This window comes from Heterocephalus glaber, unplaced genomic scaffold (assembly GCF_053883595.1).
Source record: "Heterocephalus glaber isolate CG9 unplaced genomic scaffold, H.glaber_assembly_v1.0 deba00001608, whole genome shotgun sequence".
In the NCBI taxonomy this organism is placed as follows: Eukaryota; Metazoa; Chordata; class Mammalia; order Rodentia; family Bathyergidae; genus Heterocephalus; species Heterocephalus glaber.
This window is the reverse complement of record NW_028258379.1, coordinates 5167718-5186223: the sequence shown is the minus strand read 5'-3', so window position 1 is coordinate 5186223 and position 18506 is coordinate 5167718. Positions and strand designations below refer to the sequence as shown.

General features: G+C 41.6%; 1 protein-coding gene across 5 annotated transcripts in view; it reads left to right on the top strand.

Annotated features, from left to right (window-relative positions):
• The window catches only part of Esr2 (estrogen receptor 2), a 122365-nt gene that overhangs the window by 44041 nt on the left and 59818 nt on the right, over positions 1-18506 (top strand). For 3 of the 5 annotated variants that reach the window (XM_021247789.2, XM_087195253.1, XM_004837415.3), the window contains exons 5-8: positions 3012-3311; positions 6059-6197; positions 7098-7151; positions 13409-13542. In XM_021247789.2, the coding sequence (XP_021103448.1) occupies positions 3012-3311; positions 6059-6197; positions 7098-7151; positions 13409-13542 (627 nt within the window). Of the gene's footprint in view, positions 1-3011; positions 3312-6058; positions 6198-7097; positions 7152-13408; positions 13543-16035; positions 17358-18506 lie in introns of those variants that run through there. The other 2 variants (XM_087195254.1, XM_004837416.3) reach the window with 2 other exon arrangements.

Genomic DNA, 18506 nt, shown 5'->3' with positions numbered 1-18506 from the left:
AGGCTGGCCTTAAATGAATTTTGTCTTTTGTTTATTATCATTATTTGTGTTCATTTTCTATTATCTTACTTTGTGCTTTAATAAATTTGATCATGGCCAGGCATAGTGGTGCATTCCTGAAATCTCAGCATTCAAGAGGCTGAGACAGAAGGATTGCAAGTTCAAGGCCACCTGGACTATAGAGCCAGACCCTGTCTCTAAATAAATGAATGAATGAATTTATCACATATTTCTATTTTTTTCCATGAAGAAGCTGATCAGTTTTACATGTTTCTTTTTCCTTTACTGCTAGTTTGGAAGGCATACATTGTTTAAATTCCTTTAGTGACATTTCTATTTTTAATGCACATTCTTGATTAATTTGAAAATCAAGCCTCTTTCTTACCAAATAAAGCAACTTGGAAAGTTCTAACCCAGGCTGGGGATTTAGCTCAGTGGTGCCACCACCTGCCTTGCAAGTGCAAGGTCCTGAGTTTGATCCCCAGTACCACAAAAAACAAAACAACAAAAAAAACAAAAAAGAAAGTTTTAACCCAAATCATTCCTGTCTCATTTTACATGTTATTATCTGTTTGTTTGTTTGTTTGTTTTTAGTACTGGGGATCAAACTCGGGTCCTTGTGCTTGCACAGCAGGCAGCAAAACCACTGAGCTAAATCCCCAGCCCCTATTATCTGGTATTTTTGTTCTACTTTGTTTCTTTATCTCCAAATCTAACTAGTGTTATCATTTTGTTCTTTCAATTTTTTTTTTGTACCGGGGATCGAACCCGGGATCTTGCGTTTGCGAGGCAGGCGCCGGAACCACTGAGCTAAATCCCCAGCCCTGTTCTTTCAATTTTTAAAATTTAATTTCATATTTACCAGTTTCTTTTCTTTTCTTTTTTTGTGGTACCGGGGATCAAACTCGGGTCCTTGTGCTTGCGCAGCAGGCGGTGAAACCAGTTAGCTAAATCCCTGGCCCACCAGTTTATTTTCTTATCCTTCTTGACCATCACTGTTTCTTTTGGGTTCAGTTTTCTCCATCCCAAAGGACACACTGTGGCTGTTAGTGATATGTCTTCTCAATCTTTGTTTAATGGAAAATATCCTTAATTCTCACATTTGGATAATAGGTTAGCTGGAAACATAACTCAAAATTCAGGGATTTTTTTCCCTTCAGCTCTGGCCCATTATGTTCTGCTCTGAGCCTACAGTAGCAAAAGCATTTTGGTACTAGCATAGGAACAGAAAATAGATCTATAAAACAGCATAGAATCTGGAAAAAGATATTTTATATATAAAGTTATTTATTAATGATAAAGCATTTTAAATCAGTGGAGGAAATTTATTCAGTAACTAGTATTGGGGAAATTGTACATACAACAAAATATTAATAACACATAATACAAATATGCATAAAAGTCTAAACAGATTTGAGCCACACAGTGTTTATGAAGATAAAGAGTAATATTTGTATAATCTTTTTTTTAAGAGTAGGAAAAATTTATTGGGAGAAAGAAAGCCTCTGCCTAAGAGAGACAGGAGGGGGACTGGAAAGTGGGTCGCCCCTGTATAATCTTGATGTGAAACAAAAAGACAGATCTGAGTACGTATTAGAGCTTCTTTTGACAAAAATATCACAGGGAAAGTGAAAAGCCATATAGGAAGACACATATTATATCACAAAAATTATGTCATTACTATATGAAGAACCTTTACAGGTTTTAAGGGGGGGAGGAGGGGCCGTATAAGCCAATAGGCAATGCATAAATAAATACAAAAGGCAAATATTGGCTAATGTCACTAGTAATTTTAACAATACAAAGATAAGGCTGTTCAGTGACTCCTAAGGTTAGCAGAAGTTAAGAATGATTTTGGGGGGCTGGGGGTGTAGCTTAGTGGTAGAGCATTTGCCAAAGATATGTGAGGCCTTGGATTCATTCTCTCAGGGAAGGACGGGGAGAGACTGAGACTGAGATTGATTCTGATCTTTAATGCCCAGGGTAAGTTTTTAGATACTACTTTTGGTGGGCAAGCTGTCAGTATTTATTAAAAATTTAAATATGTGTCTTGGTTTCAATAATTTGATCTCTGAATTTATGATGAGGGAGTTATTGGATACATGTGCAAAGATCTATTTTCATTGTAATATTTAAACTAGTAAAGAAATTATAGATTGAAATCAATGGAGGATCCTAAATAGATGCTCTACAAATAGAACAGAATGGTATAGAGTCTTAAATTATAGTGACATATTTTTAATAAAAAGAGAAGTGGATTATGAAATAGTATATGTACTGTGTCATGATTCTAACTATGTTTATAAAATATGGAAAAGTATAAAAACTCGAAGTATAAAAATATGGAAAAAGTATAAAAAAAGACTAAAAGAATTTGTGCTAGAATTCATTCTCTTCTATATTTTCTACATTTTTTGAATTTATTTGATGTATACTTGTTTATATGAGAACTCTAAAAATACATATATGTGTGTGTGTATGTGTATTCATGTAAGCATTTAAGAATATATTATAAAAATGTTTTATTTGATAGCTATCTGGAAATGTCAGTGTTGGAGTCCTAATTTTTCCCTCTTTTCTACCTGAAGATAATTCCTAATTTCACAGTTTAGAAATTGAAGCATGTTAGCAGTCTTTACGAGAAATGGTTTTAAAGTCTATAACTAACTTTGAAGAGGAGACCCTTCCCCCAAATTCTTAAAGTGTTATTTTGTTGATGTTGCCATACTGTAATAACTTTTAGTCCATGCTGCGCAGAAAATAAAACTGGGGGGCGCGGATTTAGTTCAGTGGTTCCGCCACCTGCCTTGCAAGCACAAGGTCCCGAGTTCAATCCCCAGTACCAAAAAACAAAACAAAACTGGAGCTTCTGTTCCCATACATGCCCTGAGAATGCACATCGGCCCTTGAGACCTCACTGTAGAGAGTATCATTGCTGCGTCTTCGTCCTGGCCACTCGGACTGGAGTCTGGGTCAGGAAGGACTCTCTCCTCATCTGCTCTTCCCTGTAGGCTCCCGGAGAGAAAGGTGTGGGTACCGAGTAGTGCGAAGACAGAGAAATCCCGGGGAGCAGCTGCACTGCCTGAGCAAGGCCAAGAAGCACGGCGCCCACGCGCCCCGAGCCAAGGACCTGCTGCTGAGCGCGCTGAGCCCGGAGCAGCTGGTGCTCACCCTGCTGGAGGCAGAGCCGCCCAACGTGCTGGTGAGCCGACCCAGCGCGCCCTTCACTGAGGCCTCCATGATGATGTCCCTCACCAAGCTGGCCGACAAGGAGTTGGTACACATGATCGGCTGGGCCAAGAAAATTCCCGGTAGGGCTCTTGGGCTCTTAGCATTCTATTGAGTCGTAGGAAGGCCTGCCCCTGCCATTCTGGGGGCAAGAGTATGAAATGGACATCCATGAACTTTGTCTAGATATTTAATAGTTTGACATCTTGGTTTGTAAGCTTAAGATAAAAGGCTTCTGTTTTTCTCCTTCAGTAAAGTATTCCATAAACACCATGAGCTAATCAACACTTTATTATAAATCAGGCTTTGTGCTAGATGGGTTTTACCCAGCTGTTATGCTAAGTGTCTTGAGCATGTGCAAGGTAGGTTAGACTAAGCTATGATATTTGGTAGGTTAGGTTTGTTAAATTCCTTTTTTTTTTTTTTTTTTTTGGTACCGGGGATTGAACTCGGGACCTTGCGCTTGTGCGGCAGGTGCCGGAACCACTGAGCTAAATCCCTGGTCCTAAATTCCTTTTTTGAGATAGGGTCTCACTCTATTGGCTAGGCTAGCCTCAAATTTCTGGGCTCAAGTGATCCTCCTGCTTCAATTCATCCTCTCCAGTAACTGGACTGCAGACATTACCACTGTGCCTGGCTTTATATGTATTTTTTACTTATGGTATTTTCAACTTACTTTTAGCTTATCTTATTGTTTCCCTACTGTAAGTTGAGGAATATCGGCACCTAAAGTACTATATTGTGCTAAAATGACCAACCATCGTTTGAAGTGGAGTTTCTCTGAAAGAGCAATCCTAGAATTCTAACCTAGAAGGACAGTGTTCATCTAAGAAATGAAGTCTCTCTCTCCAGGCTCTCAGCCAAAAAATATTTCTGTGGCCTCAAGGGTACCGCCATTAAATGGGAGACTAAAAATTGGGTTGGTGAGAAGCTGGGTGAAGAGCTGAGGCCCTGGATGATAGTATTGCTTCCAGTCATTTGTTGGCCCAGGTCTATTCCTTCTGAGCTTTGAGGCTTTTCTTGTTTCCAGCTTTGTTTTGTCTAGCATCTTCACCTTTGTCAGAATTCTTTTATTTCTCTGCTGCTTCCCAGAGGAGAAAACACTGATGCACTTGCTCTGGTTTTTGCTTTAAATCTGTTCTAATCACTATTTTGCAGGATCCCACATGCAGAGTGGTAGTGAAATTAATTATCACTGAAAGCTGTGAGGCTCCTTTTTGATTTATCAAAACAGAATCTTGAAGCTGCATTAGTCCTTTTTGAAGCCTGATGTTTTGAAAGTTTTACAGAAAACTTAGGCATAGTCTTAAGGTGTGACCCCCCCGCCCCCCGCCACAGCTGACTTAGTCATTGTCCAAACCAAAGCAATATTAAAATGTCATCTAGTTTTGGTCTTTTTGAATATAAGAATAAAAGAGCTTGGCCTCTTGTAGGTAGGCTTAGTGTCTATGGGCGAGACGGGAATGTGTACACATTGGGAACCTGAACTAGACATAAGTCTGTGGCTTTGGGAAGGGTTGATCCAACTTGTAGTTATTACTCCATTAAATTCTCTTTTGTGCAGATTTGTAGTGTAATTGTTCAAAGACTTGAACCATGTGTGGTCTCTGTGCCATAGTCTTCTCATTGGTAAAATGAGTATAGTAAGAGATTCTACCTGTAGGAAATCCTCAGAGACAGGCAAGATTCCTTCATTTTTCCTATTTAAAAAACCCCCCAGATTTAAAAGGAGATTAAAGGCCTCTGTGTGTGTGTGTGTGTGTGTGTGTGTGTGTGTGTGTGTGTGTGTGTGTGGTAGCTCAGTGGTAGAGAACTTGCTAGTATAACTGAGGCCCTGGGTTCAATCCCCAGCACCACAAAGCAAAAAAACCCAAACAAACCCAAAAAGATATGAACTGCCTAGGAAGGGTATAGGCGACTTTCAAACTTGAGTCCATTTCACTGCAAGGCTGTGCCTTTGGGTACTGTAATATACTACAGTATATTACCTCCCTCTGCTCCATCATGGCTTATAGAAGAATCTCTAGGGTTCTGCTTTGCTTTAAAAATGCTCATCTCTTTGTTTATTTATTTTTTGAGTCAGGGTCTTGCTTTGTAGTTCAGGCTGGGCTTCAACTGACTATGTAGCCCAGGCTGGCCTCACACTTGCTCCTATCCTTCTGCCTCAGCCTCCCAAGTGCTGGGAATACAAGTGTGCATCACCACACTGGGCCAGAAAGAAAATGCTGACTTTCTTAGAGATTGTCTGTCTCATCCCAGTTCTGTGTCCAGTGCCTGATATTGGGCTCTCAGGACTTGCTTTGACTGTGACATTTGCTCTTTAGGATAGAATCACCTGGGGACAGTGCTTCTCCCTAGAAGAGCGATCCTCACCTGGATGGGAAATTCTTAAGCAATTCAAGAAATTATTTAGTCGAAGCCTTGACTTTCTGCAGGGTCTGGTGCTGCTCTCTATACCTACAACTTCCACCTCCCCCATCCACTTGGCCCACTTTCCAAACATGGGCTGGATCAGTCAGGCTGCTCCTCTGACTGACAGCTGAGCTTTATCATTTTCAACAATGCACAGGAATTATTAGGACATTATAGCTACCAAGGTTCAGTCTTGGCTTTCTGTTCTAGCATCTTCCTGGGGAGCTGAGGAGCCCAGGTAATCGTTCTTTATACATACAAAATAAAGTTTGTATCTAGGAGTCCAGGACTGGAAACTTCAAGTTGTATATTTTAAGTCCAGACACTTCTTCCTTTAAAAACTTACCATTTTGTCTTTACAGAAGTGGGTTGTGGAGGAGGAGGGCAGGTGTGTCTCATGGCCTCTTGCTTTCCCCAGGATTTGTGGAGCTCAGCCTGTTGGACCAAGTGCGGCTCTTGGAGAGCTGCTGGATGGAGGTGTTGATGGTGGGGCTGATGTGGCGCTCAATCGACCACCCTGGCAAGCTCATCTTTGCTCCAGACCTTGTTCTGGACAGGTGAGAAAAAAAATTCATTATGCTTCTTCTCTGACTTGTTTGAGTGAAGCACTTAGTGAGAACAAAGTCATGGGGGTAGCAATGAAAATGTCACACCCAAAAAGGGTGAGGGTGATGCTGATGATGAGGATGGTGATGTCCTCAGCTCCTTCCCTGGGTCCAGAACCCGAGAAGAAGAGAGCATGAACACAAGGACTCAGGGTCCTGTGATCCCTTCTAACCTATGGCATAGCAGCGTGCACAGGCCAGGGCCGCAGAGAGGGAGTATGTCCTGCAGGGTCTGTGGCCACTAAGTACACAGTCAACCTAGAGTTTTCTGCATTACAAATTCCACTTCAGTTATAATCTTAAATTGTCCTGCTGTTTTATTCTGCCTATAGCAGCCCATAATATCTCCAACTATCTGGACAGGTGACAAACTTCTTAAGAATCTGCCAAATTTATTTTCATGTGTTTTAATTCGCTCTAATGCATGTACTAGTAACAGCATTTTTTGAAATAATGTTGGAAGGAACGGTTGTTAAAGCCAGGTGAAGTCAACAGGAATTAAGCCATGACAGTGCTAATATCATAACTTGGTTGCATTTAGTTTTCTTTTAAAGATAGCACAGAGAAGGAACAAATTTTTAATTGACTTGGTCAAACTGGTTTTAGAGGGAAAATTGGAATATATAACAACATTCAAGCCTTTTTGCAAGAAAAATAGAAAATTCTTGGTGTATAGTTGGACAGTTTGGGAATCTCCATGGAAGGTGATTTCCACTTCCCCTTGTGTTGAAAAAGTACTGATGTCGAATGTTCAGCCACAGTTGACTCTGCACAGAGTGAGGAGGATGCCGGGTGCTGTGAGCCCAAAGTGCCTGCCCCAACTCTCGCATCGTAATCCTGTTACCACTTTAGGTCCTCAGAAGACCCTCATTCGCACGGCATGCAGATGAAGAATGATGCCTCAAGGTATCAGCACCCATTCTGCCTGTTGTCATGGATGACACTGACAAAGAGCACTGTTCTGAGTAATGGAGGTGTTTTGGTGGAGAACAGAGGAAGAGCAGAAGCGTGGGATGTGGCTTGAGCCAGGAGCAAGCCCAGGTGGTGGACCACAGAGGGACACTCTGGAAGCCCAGGGCGGGGCAGGGCCTCAGACCCTTCAGTAACAATCAGAATGGCTAAGTTACTGGTTGTATGTACCAGGCACCATCTAAGCACTTGCATTTGTTGACCCATTTAATCTTCACAGCATTCGTTTTGGGGTAAGCCCTTCTATCTTCCCTATTCTTCAGATGTGGACACATGAGGTTAGGTGACTAACCTACAGTAACAGAGTGGCAAGTGGTGGAGCTGACCTTGGGGAAGTGGCTGTGAGGTCTACACTTTTCTTTCTCCCTGATGCTGGAGATTGAACCTAGGGCCTTGTGTGTGCATGGTGCTGAGTTGTGTCTCCCACTTTATTAAAAAATCTTGCATCAGGAACTCTCCGAGCCACCCAGTCTGGCCTTGAACTTGTGGTCCTCCTGCTTCAGCCACCCCAGCCTCCCCACTAGCTAGGATTATGGGTGAGACTACCATGCCCCAGCTGAAGTCCGTCCACACTCTTCATGACAACAGCACACTGCCTCTCAGTAGGAGACAGAACTGGAGGGGAAAGAGGAGGCCAAAAGGCAAACCAACTTTCTACTTTTCTTTTGTCTTAGAACAGCTCTGTTCTATTTTTGCCCACTTCAAAAGCCTGCTGTTCCTGCTGTCATCTCAGGGTACCACGCTGCAAGGCAAGCTGAAAAGCCAAGTGCTCAGCCAAGCTATTGTCTTCATTCATTCATTCATTCATTCTGTTCCACTTGATGATTGAAATAAGCCACATGCACCCTCACATACACACATATATGTATAAATATACACATCTAATTCTTCTACAAGTCGGGGCTAGAAAGATGTTCTGACTCTTGATGAGCCAATGAGTTTGCAGTTATTGAGATTAAATTACTTTTTGTCTTAATTTCTAAGTTAATGCCAAACAGTGCTTATTTTCAGTGACTTTCATTTCTGGTTTTCATTACAATTAACTTTTCCCTTTCTCTGTATGGGTTCCTTAATTCCTTGTGTTTAAATTGTGTGTTTAAGTTACTATAAATGGACTCCGATCCTGGATAAATGGTATGCCTCCCTGGTAGGTAACAGGAGAAAAAAGTTTTTAATAGATTCATATTACTCTATAAATATTTGAAACTGTTATGGCTTATAACATATAAATTTAGTATATTTTACTGAATGTAGAAGAGTTTTGTAAATGCATTTACATTGGGCAGGTGTTTTCTTTTGTTTTGGTTTTGATTATTATGTTCCTTTTGAGACAGGATCTCACTATGTAGTCCAGGCTGGCTTTGAACTTGGAGATTCTCCTGCCTCATCCTCCTCAGTGCTGGGATTACAGGTGTACACCACCACACCTGACAACAGCAGGGTTTTTTTTCTTTTGGAGTGCCCACTGGTATTTATTTTTTGTTGCTATCTTAGTAGTAGAAGAATATTAATTTTGTGGAGTCTAGAGTTTCAAATTTAAGGTAATTTACTTAATGTGTCTCATATAGATAAATATATTTTTGTGTGTAACCAGTATGTTCCTGGAGGAGTTGCTTATTCTATAAGGGGCTCTATTATAAATTTTTTTATAAAGTAAATAATCTTCATACTACTTTTGGGCTGGGGATTTAGCTCAGTGGTTTCGCTGCCTCCTGCGCAAGTGCAAGGATCTGAGTTCGATCTCCAGTACCCCCCAAAAATAAACCTGCTTTTGCTGGATTTTCCTACTAGAATTCCTTTATGTGGTGGTAAAATCATATAAGCAGTGAATTCAACTAAGTTAGCACATTAGTGGTTACTGAGACAACAGCTTCTATTTCCCATTCTTCTTTTTTTTTTTTTGAAAGAGGGTCTCACTACGATGTAGTTCAGAGTGGCCTTGAACTTGCTTCATAGCCTAGGCCTGAACTTGTGGCAATCCTCCTGCCTCGGCCTCCGAAGTGTTGGGATTACAGGCTCCATTATTTTTTTTTTTGGTACTGGGAATCAAACTCGGGTCCTTGCGCTTGCACAGCAGGCGGCGAAACCACTGAGCTAAATCCCCGGCCTATGGCTCCATTATTCTTGTTGAGGCTTCTGCAGAAGAAAAACTTGAACCTGCTGAAGATGAGAAGGAAATACAATTATTTCAAACAGTCTAGTTCTTCCAAAATCATAAATTGATATGAAGATTTACCACAGAACCTGAACTTTTACTTAAAAAATCTTAACTGGTTGTGGTAGCACATACCTGTAATCCCAGCACTCTAAGAGGCTGTGAAGCAGGAGAATCATGAGTTTGAGCCCAGTCTTGGCAACATAGTGACTTAGTGAGACCCTGTCTCAAAATAAAAAAGAAAATGAAGGGACAGGGATGTAGCTCAGTGCAGAAGCCCTGTGTTCAGTCCTCAGTATTGGAAAAGAAAAGCATAAACAACTGGGCAGTGACTCATGCCTGAAATCCAAGCTACTTGGGAGGCTGAAGCAGGAGGATGGCAAGTTCAAGGCCAGCATGGTCAACTTTGTGACTTAGCAAAGACCCTGTCTCAAAAAAAGGGGGTGATGTAGAGTGCTTGCCTTGCATGCATGAGGCTCGGGGTTTAACCTAAGTACCCCGCCACACATAAAAAACCTTCTATACTAAGACATTTTTGTATCAGAAAGTTGTCTACTGCTAAATGTTACTAAAATGTTAGAGAAAGTTTGAACTGGGGCCTGAACCCTATTGTGGATGTTTATGGGAGTTCCTTAGAATCAAATGATTGTGAATGTTCTGAGTTTGCACATACATTTGCATTCACATGTTTAATTTTCTTCAAGGTAGCTATTAGAATTTTCGTTTCTAAATTTTGTCACCAAGTAATTTCACATCACTTCAATATTTATTAAGTCCTTTCCTGTGAGTCCCCTGCCCTTGCCCACCTGTCATACACACAGCAAATACAGCAGATACACATGTAGGTACAAAATAGTGTACCCCAAATAGGGCCCGCTCATTCCATGTTGTTTTGTTCTACCAAACAGGACAGTTTTTTTAATCAAAGAAAGAAAGATAAGACATAAGATATTCCACAGGTAATTATAGTTTTAATTTTTATTTGTACTGATTTATGGACAGATGGTATGCAGAAAGTGAATTTCCATGAGCAGGTTAGTTTGATTGGCATGTTGTTGCAATATTTTAACTTTGAAATCATATATTCTCTCTCTTTAATTCAAATCTTTTCCTTCTGTCCTAATTTCTCTCTTATAACTCAGTTTCAACCCATAACTGTAAGTGAAATAGATTTCCTCAAATTTTTAAGGTCCCTCCTCCCTTTGTTCTTTATAAACTCTTCTTAAGGTAGAACTTTATTAGACTGCCATTTATGAGGTTCTGTACTTTAGTGCCCCCTATATTTATCATTTATTTTCTAAAAATTATTTGCTTTCCACAGCCTATAAAGTTAATAAAATATTCTAACCTTGCCACAGTTTGAAGGCAGAGGTTGTCTGTCACACCCGCTAAGGGAAGCAGTCAGACTTGCGTCTTCCGGTAGGGTTGGATTGTGGTGGTGAATCTAAGGCACACGTGCCTCAGCGGGCACACTGAGCCCTCTGTTGGCATGGAAGCCAAGTCACCCCAGCAGCCAAGCCTCAGACAACGGTTATTTTTTCTAAACTAAAACGTTAGTATTCAGATTTAATTGCAGCGTTGGCACTTTGCAATGAATAAGTGGGTTTTAGGTTGCAGTTTGGGCAGTCCGTCTTCAAAAGTTTCGCCATCAGTGGTTTTAGAAGTTCACTTTTTCTATGAGGTACATATGCTGATCGCTGTGAATTCAGTAGGGCTTCAGATGGCCCAGTAAACTCTCTCTCCATTTTTGAACTACGAATTATTATTTAAAATTGCATTTATTTAATGAGGAAATGACACTGATCTCAGTATGTAGGGACTATTCTTGGCACAGGCAGTAACTTCTGGAAAGTAGAGTTGGTCTCAGATGCATCCCACTGCTGACTTTGAGTCTCACAGAAGGGCTTGGAGTCAAACTATCAAACCATCAATACAGGAGTTGGTGGGGTTTTTGATTTTGTCTCTATGTGATATTTTATGGTAAGCTTTTCTCAGTACTGTATGTTCTCAAGCTCAGCAGTTACACTTTCTAGTAATTAATTGGAGAGATTTGATCTGGCAGCATGAGGGGCATTCAGTGGACAGGTGTTTCCTGTGCACCTGCTATGTATGTGCAGGGCTGGTGTCCTCCTTACTGAAGCCCAGAGCTCTCTTTCCCCGGGGCTCTTATTCTCTTCTTCTTATTTTTCTTTGTGAGTGGCTTCTAGGGGTCCCTGGTGTTTTGTCAGTTAACCTGTATGCGTTCAGAAAGCTGTCTGTTTGCAGAAGCTACCATGCTGATTTGCGAAAGTAAGCAATTTTCATGATTGCAGCCCTGTAGAGGTGAGTCTGCAGGGTTGTGAAGGCTGTGGAGTGCAGGATCCTGGGGAGCTGCCATCCTAGCTGAGCACCTAGCGGGAGAGAGCTCCCCAAGACTGTTGGTACCTAGCGGCATCAGTTCATCTGAATTCTGCAAGGCTGTCCCCCAAATCCATGGTCACTGGGAATGTGCTGGCTGGGGGTTGTGCGAGGGGGAGAGGAACAGATGGTTCTTTGGAGACCTTATGCTCTCTTCAGGGGCAGCTAAAGAGACCAAAAATGAGATCCAAGAAACCCCCTGCCGCCAGGAGTGCCCTTCACTCTGCACTGCAGGTTTTCAGAAGCAGTGAGGGTTTTGTGGCAGAATCACCAGCCTCTTGTCAAGGACCTCCAGTAACTTTTAATTGATAATAATAGAAGTTTTTTGAGACCAGTGAGGTGGAATAATGTGTCTGGGTAGAGTGAATAAAAGCCAGTATTTTTTAGATAAAGTAAAATAATTTACTTCAAAGGTATACTTAAAAATTCATTTCTGTAAGGAGTGCTCTAAAGAACTTTGATTGTATAGTTCAAAGTTGTGTCTAAAACATTTGCCTAAAAATAAAAGTCTTCAACCTGGGTGTGGAGGCGTGTGGCTGTAGTCCCACCTATGTGGGAAGCTCAGACAGGAGGATTCCTTGATCCTTAGGAATTCAAGACCAGCTTGGGCACCATAGCAAGGACCCATGTCTTTCTCTTTCTCTCTCTGTCTCTCTCTGTCTCTCTCTGTCTCTCTCTCTCTCTCTCTCTCTCTCTCTCTCTCTCTCTCTCTCTCTCTCACACACACACACACACACACACACACACATCTTCAGCAGATCAAAAGTTTCTGTGTCCCTATATTTACCTTTTCCTGACTAACCCATCTTCAATTGTGATTTCTTTGTAGGTCACACTCACTTATTTCAAATTACATTTAGGTGTCTCTTAGTTGCTACATGACCACCAGGAAGTGAGAATGAAGACCTAGACGGAAGGTTTATTCTTGGGGTATTTGCTTCTGTACTTGATCAGTCTTCCTCCTAAACACTTCCTGAGGGAACATGGAATGCTCATGTTAGTAGCATGGGTTGTATTTAGCTAGGGCTGGTGGACTGAAATGGTTTAGATTGAAAATAAGCAACAGTAGTGATACTCCTTTGTGAAAACATTTGGTGAGGAGGTAGAAGGAAAAATACAGTTTTGAGATATACTTGTGCCTAAATATTGATTTGAATGTTTATGCCAAGGATTTATAGGAAATGCCTTTAAAATTTTTTTTTTTTTTGGTATTGGGGATCAAACTCGGGTCCTTGGGCTTGCGAGACAGGCGGCAGAACCACTGAGCTAAATCCCCAGCCCTAAATTTTTTTTTTTTTGGTACCGGGGATTGAACTTGGGAACTTGCAAGGCAGGCGGCGGAACCACTGAGCTAAATCCCTGGCCCTCCAGCCCTAAATTTTTATTTATCTTTTGTAATGCTGGGGATTGAATGTGTGAGGCAAGTGCTCTGCTGCTGAGCTGTGCCCCCAGCCCACCTTAGCTTCTTTAGATGAAGACGGTTCTAGTAACTTCTCTTGTTAGCTATGGCCTTATTAATCCCTCATCATAGTCAAAGGATGTACAAGGTGAAATTTGAGACTGAAAAGAAAAATGCTCCTAGTTGCTTTTGATGGTTCCCTGAAGCTGTGTGTTCTTTAAATTTCTAAATGAACTTTTGTAGGGATGAGGGGAAATGCGTAGAAGGAATTCTGGAAATCTTTGACATGCTCCTGGCAACAACTTCAAGGTTTCGTGAGCTAAAACTCCAGTACAAAGAATATCTGTGCGTCAAGGCCATGATCCTGCTCAACTCCAGTAAGTAACTGCCCAGCGAGGCTGCGTTGTGTGTGGGAGATACTGTCCCTATAGAGCCGGTGTGATATGAGGACAAGCACTAAACTTCTGTTTTATTTTAAAAGGGGAGGATGGCTTCCTTTCTAACTTCTGTTTTATTCTTAATAGGGATTTAAACTGTAGAGAACTTTTGGTAACACACATACATTATTCATCAGCAGAATGCCAGGCAGCCGATTTAAAAAGTGGTTCATTTTCCTGCCTGGCAAGTGCAAGGTCCTGAGTTCAATCCCCAGTACCGGAAAAAAAAAAAAAAAAAAAGGAAAAATAGTGGTTCATTTAAAAAAAGAAATTTAAAGTGTTTACCCTTCAACCTTTTTTTAAAGGCTTTGATGGAGATTTTTCGTGGTTGACATGCATCTGTATTTAATGTTTTGGGTGCTGCGTTTACAGATTGATTCATGCATTCATTCAGTAAAGACACTGAAGATGCAGTCCAATCCTCCAGTAGCTCATAGTGAATGGAGAGAGAGGAAGAAAGCAAATCATAAAAAACGTCCCATTTTGGTGCTGTGCTGAAGTACAGAGAACTGCAGGAGAGCAGAAGGAGGGGAGTGCTAGAGGGGTTGCAGGAGGCGCGGTGTTTGAAGGGGTCTTGGGGAACCCGAGGGGGTGGACAGCTGCAGCGGGCAGCGCTGAAGGGTGCAGATGGCTGCTTTGGGCACAGAGGAGGCCCAGCAGAGGTGCAGACTGGGAGGTGGTGTGCACTAGAGAAAGGTCGCCCCACTTCCACGCAGAGGGCTGACGGACAGGGGAGCAGCTGAGGCCAAGTCCTTAAGAAATATCAGGAGCCTGAGGGAGGGACCTGACTTCAGAGGTGGGACGGAAGGAAGGAAGGTGGGAAATAAGGATGTTTTTTCTTACTATGTAAATAATACTTGGCCTTTGTGAACATTCAAAAGAAAACCATACAAGGAAGAATTTACAAATTATCAGGAATACCTTTTTTCAAGACAACCAACACAACTTCAGTTATCATAGTTAACACGCCCCTCTGTTTCTCTCCCTCTCTCTCTCCTTCCCCTGCAGTTGTTCCTCACTATCTGTGGGGTACTGGTTCTAGGGCTCCCAATACCAACATCCATGGATGCTCCAGTGCCTTCTATAATGTGGTGTGTTACAGTATTTGAATATACCCTATGTAGGGCCGGGGATTTAGCTCAGTGGTTCCGCTGCCTGTCCCACAAGTGCAAGGACCCGAGTTCGATCCCCAGTACCCAAAAAAAGAAAAAAAGGAATATACCCTATGTATATCCTCTCATATACTTTAAATCATTTCTAGATTACTTACCATACTTAATACAATGTGAATGCTGTACACATAGTTGCTATATTGTATTATTTAAGGAATAATGACCAAAAAAGTTTATATATGTTGAGTACAAATGGCAGTGTTTTTTCTGAATATTTCTGATACAAAAGAAAATCAAAATTGATTAAATCTGTGGATGTGGAACCCCTGGCTACAGAGAGCTAACTGTATGCACAGGGTTATGGTTTGAGTAGAAAATGTTCCCAAATGCTCGTGGCTTTTTGGGAAGTGACTGCAGCACGAATGCCCTAACTTAATGGAGTTGAATAACCCATGGAGAGGTTCCTCAGTTGAATGGGCTCACTGGGAGGTGGGGCCTTGGAGAAGGCCGGTCACTGGGGGAGGGGGTGGTTTTCAGGCTGTGTTTTGTCCTGTGTGCTTCCTCTCCCAGGGCTCACTGCTCTCTCCCTGCATTCTGGCTGCTCTGAGGTGAGCAGCTTTCCTCCTCCACACCCTTCTGCCATGATATTTCTGCCTCACCTCAGGCCTAAGAGTAAATGGAGCCAGTTGACCATAAACTAAAATCTCTGAACCCATGAGCCAAAGTAAATCTTTGTTTCTCTAATTTGACTTTCCTAGGTATTCCCCGTATTTTATTATGTGACAGACACAAAGCTGACTAAGACACATGTGCTGCTGTGTATACACAAACAATTATAGCATGTTACATTCAAAATTGTGGGCGTTTTGCAGGAGACTTTTTTGTTTGCCCTTTAACCCTCCTGTCCAACACCAAGCAACCAATCCTTTTTTTTTTTCCTTAAGTTCTTTTATTGGTACATTTTAGGTATACAGTATGTTTACATTTATCTTTGGGTGCTTGTAACTGTAAATGATGTATCTTGGTTCTTATTTTTTCCCCATTCCCTGTGCACCCTTCTCTCCCTCCACCCTTCCCTATTTGCAAAGACTTTATTTCCATTTTTTCCTTTTCTCATCATTTTTCCTTTCCCCTTCCCCTCCCGCCACCCCACCCCTTTGGACCTTTTCTTCCTATTTGAAATTATCAATTATTCATTTTAATCATTTTAATCCTTATTTACATTTGCAGTTTCTCACACTAGAGAAACTATTTGGTATTTACACGTGTGTCCTATTTATTTCACAAAGCAACCAATCTTTTTTTTTTTTTTTTGTACCAGGCATTGAACTCAGGTCCTTGTGCTTGTGCAGCAGGCGGCGAAACCACTGAGCTAAATCCCTGGCCAAAGCAACCAATCTTAACAGCTGGATGGTAGACATCACACCTTCTTCTATCCTCCTATAATTGTTTAAAACAATATCTCACCTAGGTTCTGAGGGTATAGCTCAGTAAGTGACAGAGCACTTTCCTAGCACACTCAAGGGCCTGGGTTTGACCCCTGGCACCACCACCACAACAAAAAGCAAAATCATACCTTCCTTTTAATTTATGCACAAACAGGGTTTCATTTTTTCTTTTTTAAAAATTAGGACACTATATACAAGTATGTCTCTGTTTCTTGCTTTTTAACTTTTAATAATGCTGTGAAATCCCTTTAGGCCAACAAAGAAAGATCTAATTCAATCTATGAGGTGAAGGCATTGCACTAAGTTGTTCAACCATTTATCTGTTGATGGGCCTTTAATATCCAGTTCTTTCAGGGCCGGGGATTTAGCTCAGTGGAACTGAGTTCGATCCCCGGTACCAAAAAAAAAAAAATCCAGTTCTTTTAAATTTTATCATTATAAGAATTATTGCAATAAATAGAGATGCCGGGGCCGGGCATTTAGCTCAGTGGTTCCAGCGCCTGCCTCACAAGCGCAATGTCCTGAGTTCCATCTCCGGCAGCCCCCCCCCCCAATAAATAAATAAATAAATAAATAAAGATGGCTTGTTTTGTGCACATTTCAGATGATGGCATGCTGGTGGCTTTTAAATCAGCCAAAGCAGCTCCTCCTAAAGCCCAAATTCGGTGCAGAGCCTGGATGTTCCCAGGTCGTAAGCTGCCTCCTGGCCCAGGGGCAGCTGACCGCCTCCTCCCCCACCCCTGCCTCTACCTTTCCTCTGGAACAGACTCTTGCACATTGGCACTAGTTTTCATGAAAGGAAAGTGAACAATACCGGGCAGTGTTTCCTCAATCAGTAGGGAAGTTTTTTGTTTTTTTTAAAAAAAATTTCCAAATTGTTACAGACAACTACTCACCCCTTACCTGCCATGGGACCTGAACCCAAGGACTTCTACATGCTTGGCAAGCACTGAGCTACACACCCAGCCCAAAATAGCTGCTTTTTTTTTGTTACAGGTCTCGCTTTGTAGTTCAGGCTATGTAGTCCAGGCTGGCCTTGAACTTGTGGCAGTCCTCCTGCCTCAGCCTCCTGAGTGCTAGGATTATAGACACGTACCACCATGCTTGGCTCAAGATAACTACTTTTTATAAAATGTAATAAAAATAAATTACTGCAAAAATAAGTGCAAAATATCAGCCCCAGCTTATAATATTATTATATTACCACTATTACATTCAGCTGATTTTTTCGGTACTGGGGTTTGAACTCAAGACCTTCCGCTTGCCAGGCAGGCGCAGTTCTGCTGAGCTACATCCCCAGCCTGCATTCAGAGCTGGTTTCAAATTACTCTCAATTGATAAAAGAGTTTCTAAATACTTACACTCAATTTCTACTGTCTCTCGGAGGACTGGTGACAGGACATACTTTGAGAGGCTCTTACAAAATAATAAGAGGACCCAGGTTGCATTGAGTTGATGTGCCTATAGGAAATGTCCAGCCAGAATATTTGCAATTGTGGAAGAAAATGTTTTTTGCTCTGTTTTCCAACCTGCCTATAGATGGTTAGCACCTGTGTGCACTGCCATTTCTGTCTTTGTGCTTTCAAGCAAATCTCCATTTTAACATTCTCATCTACTAATGGAGGCCCATCAGATTCCAGATTGTAGGGCTTCTCTTACTTCAGAAATCATTTAGAAGTCTTTCCTGTGCCACAGAGTGCTCCTTGGAAAGCAGTTTGCTTGTTGTTGCACCACTTTACAGTAAAAAGAGTTCTGTGTGACAAGACTCCTTAGGGTGAGCTGAGCCCTCGAAACATCATACTATGTTGTTGTGAAAGCCAGAAGCAGCATCTGTGGGGACAGGAGAGATGGAGGTCTAAGGTTCCTCCTGCAGCTTCTAATGAAAGTGCCACAGTAAGAGATTTATAGGAGCAAGAGAGGCATGGCACATGTGGTAACCTGTGGCAGCAAATGACTAAAATTTGTTTATGATATATCCAGATTTAAAAAAATCTTCTTTTAAGAAAGTTTCTTGCTTGCTTGGTAGTTATAACAGTTGTCCAAATGAATTTCTTTGGTACAACATTGCTGTGAGGAAAATGAGATTCTGTTTCTATTAAAAAGTCCCCACTAGGGCTAGGGATTTAGCTCAGTGGTTTCGCCACCTGCTGCGCAAATGCAGGGACCTAAGTTTGATCCCCAGGACCAAAAAAAAAAAGTCCCCACTGGGTTGGGGATTTAGCTTCAGTGGCACAGCACCTGCCTGGCAAGCACAAGGTCCTGAGTTCAGTTTCTGTACCAAAAAATATCCACTGTCAGAAGAGGTGAGTCTTTTCTATGCTAGATTCTGAGGATTTGCAGTAAT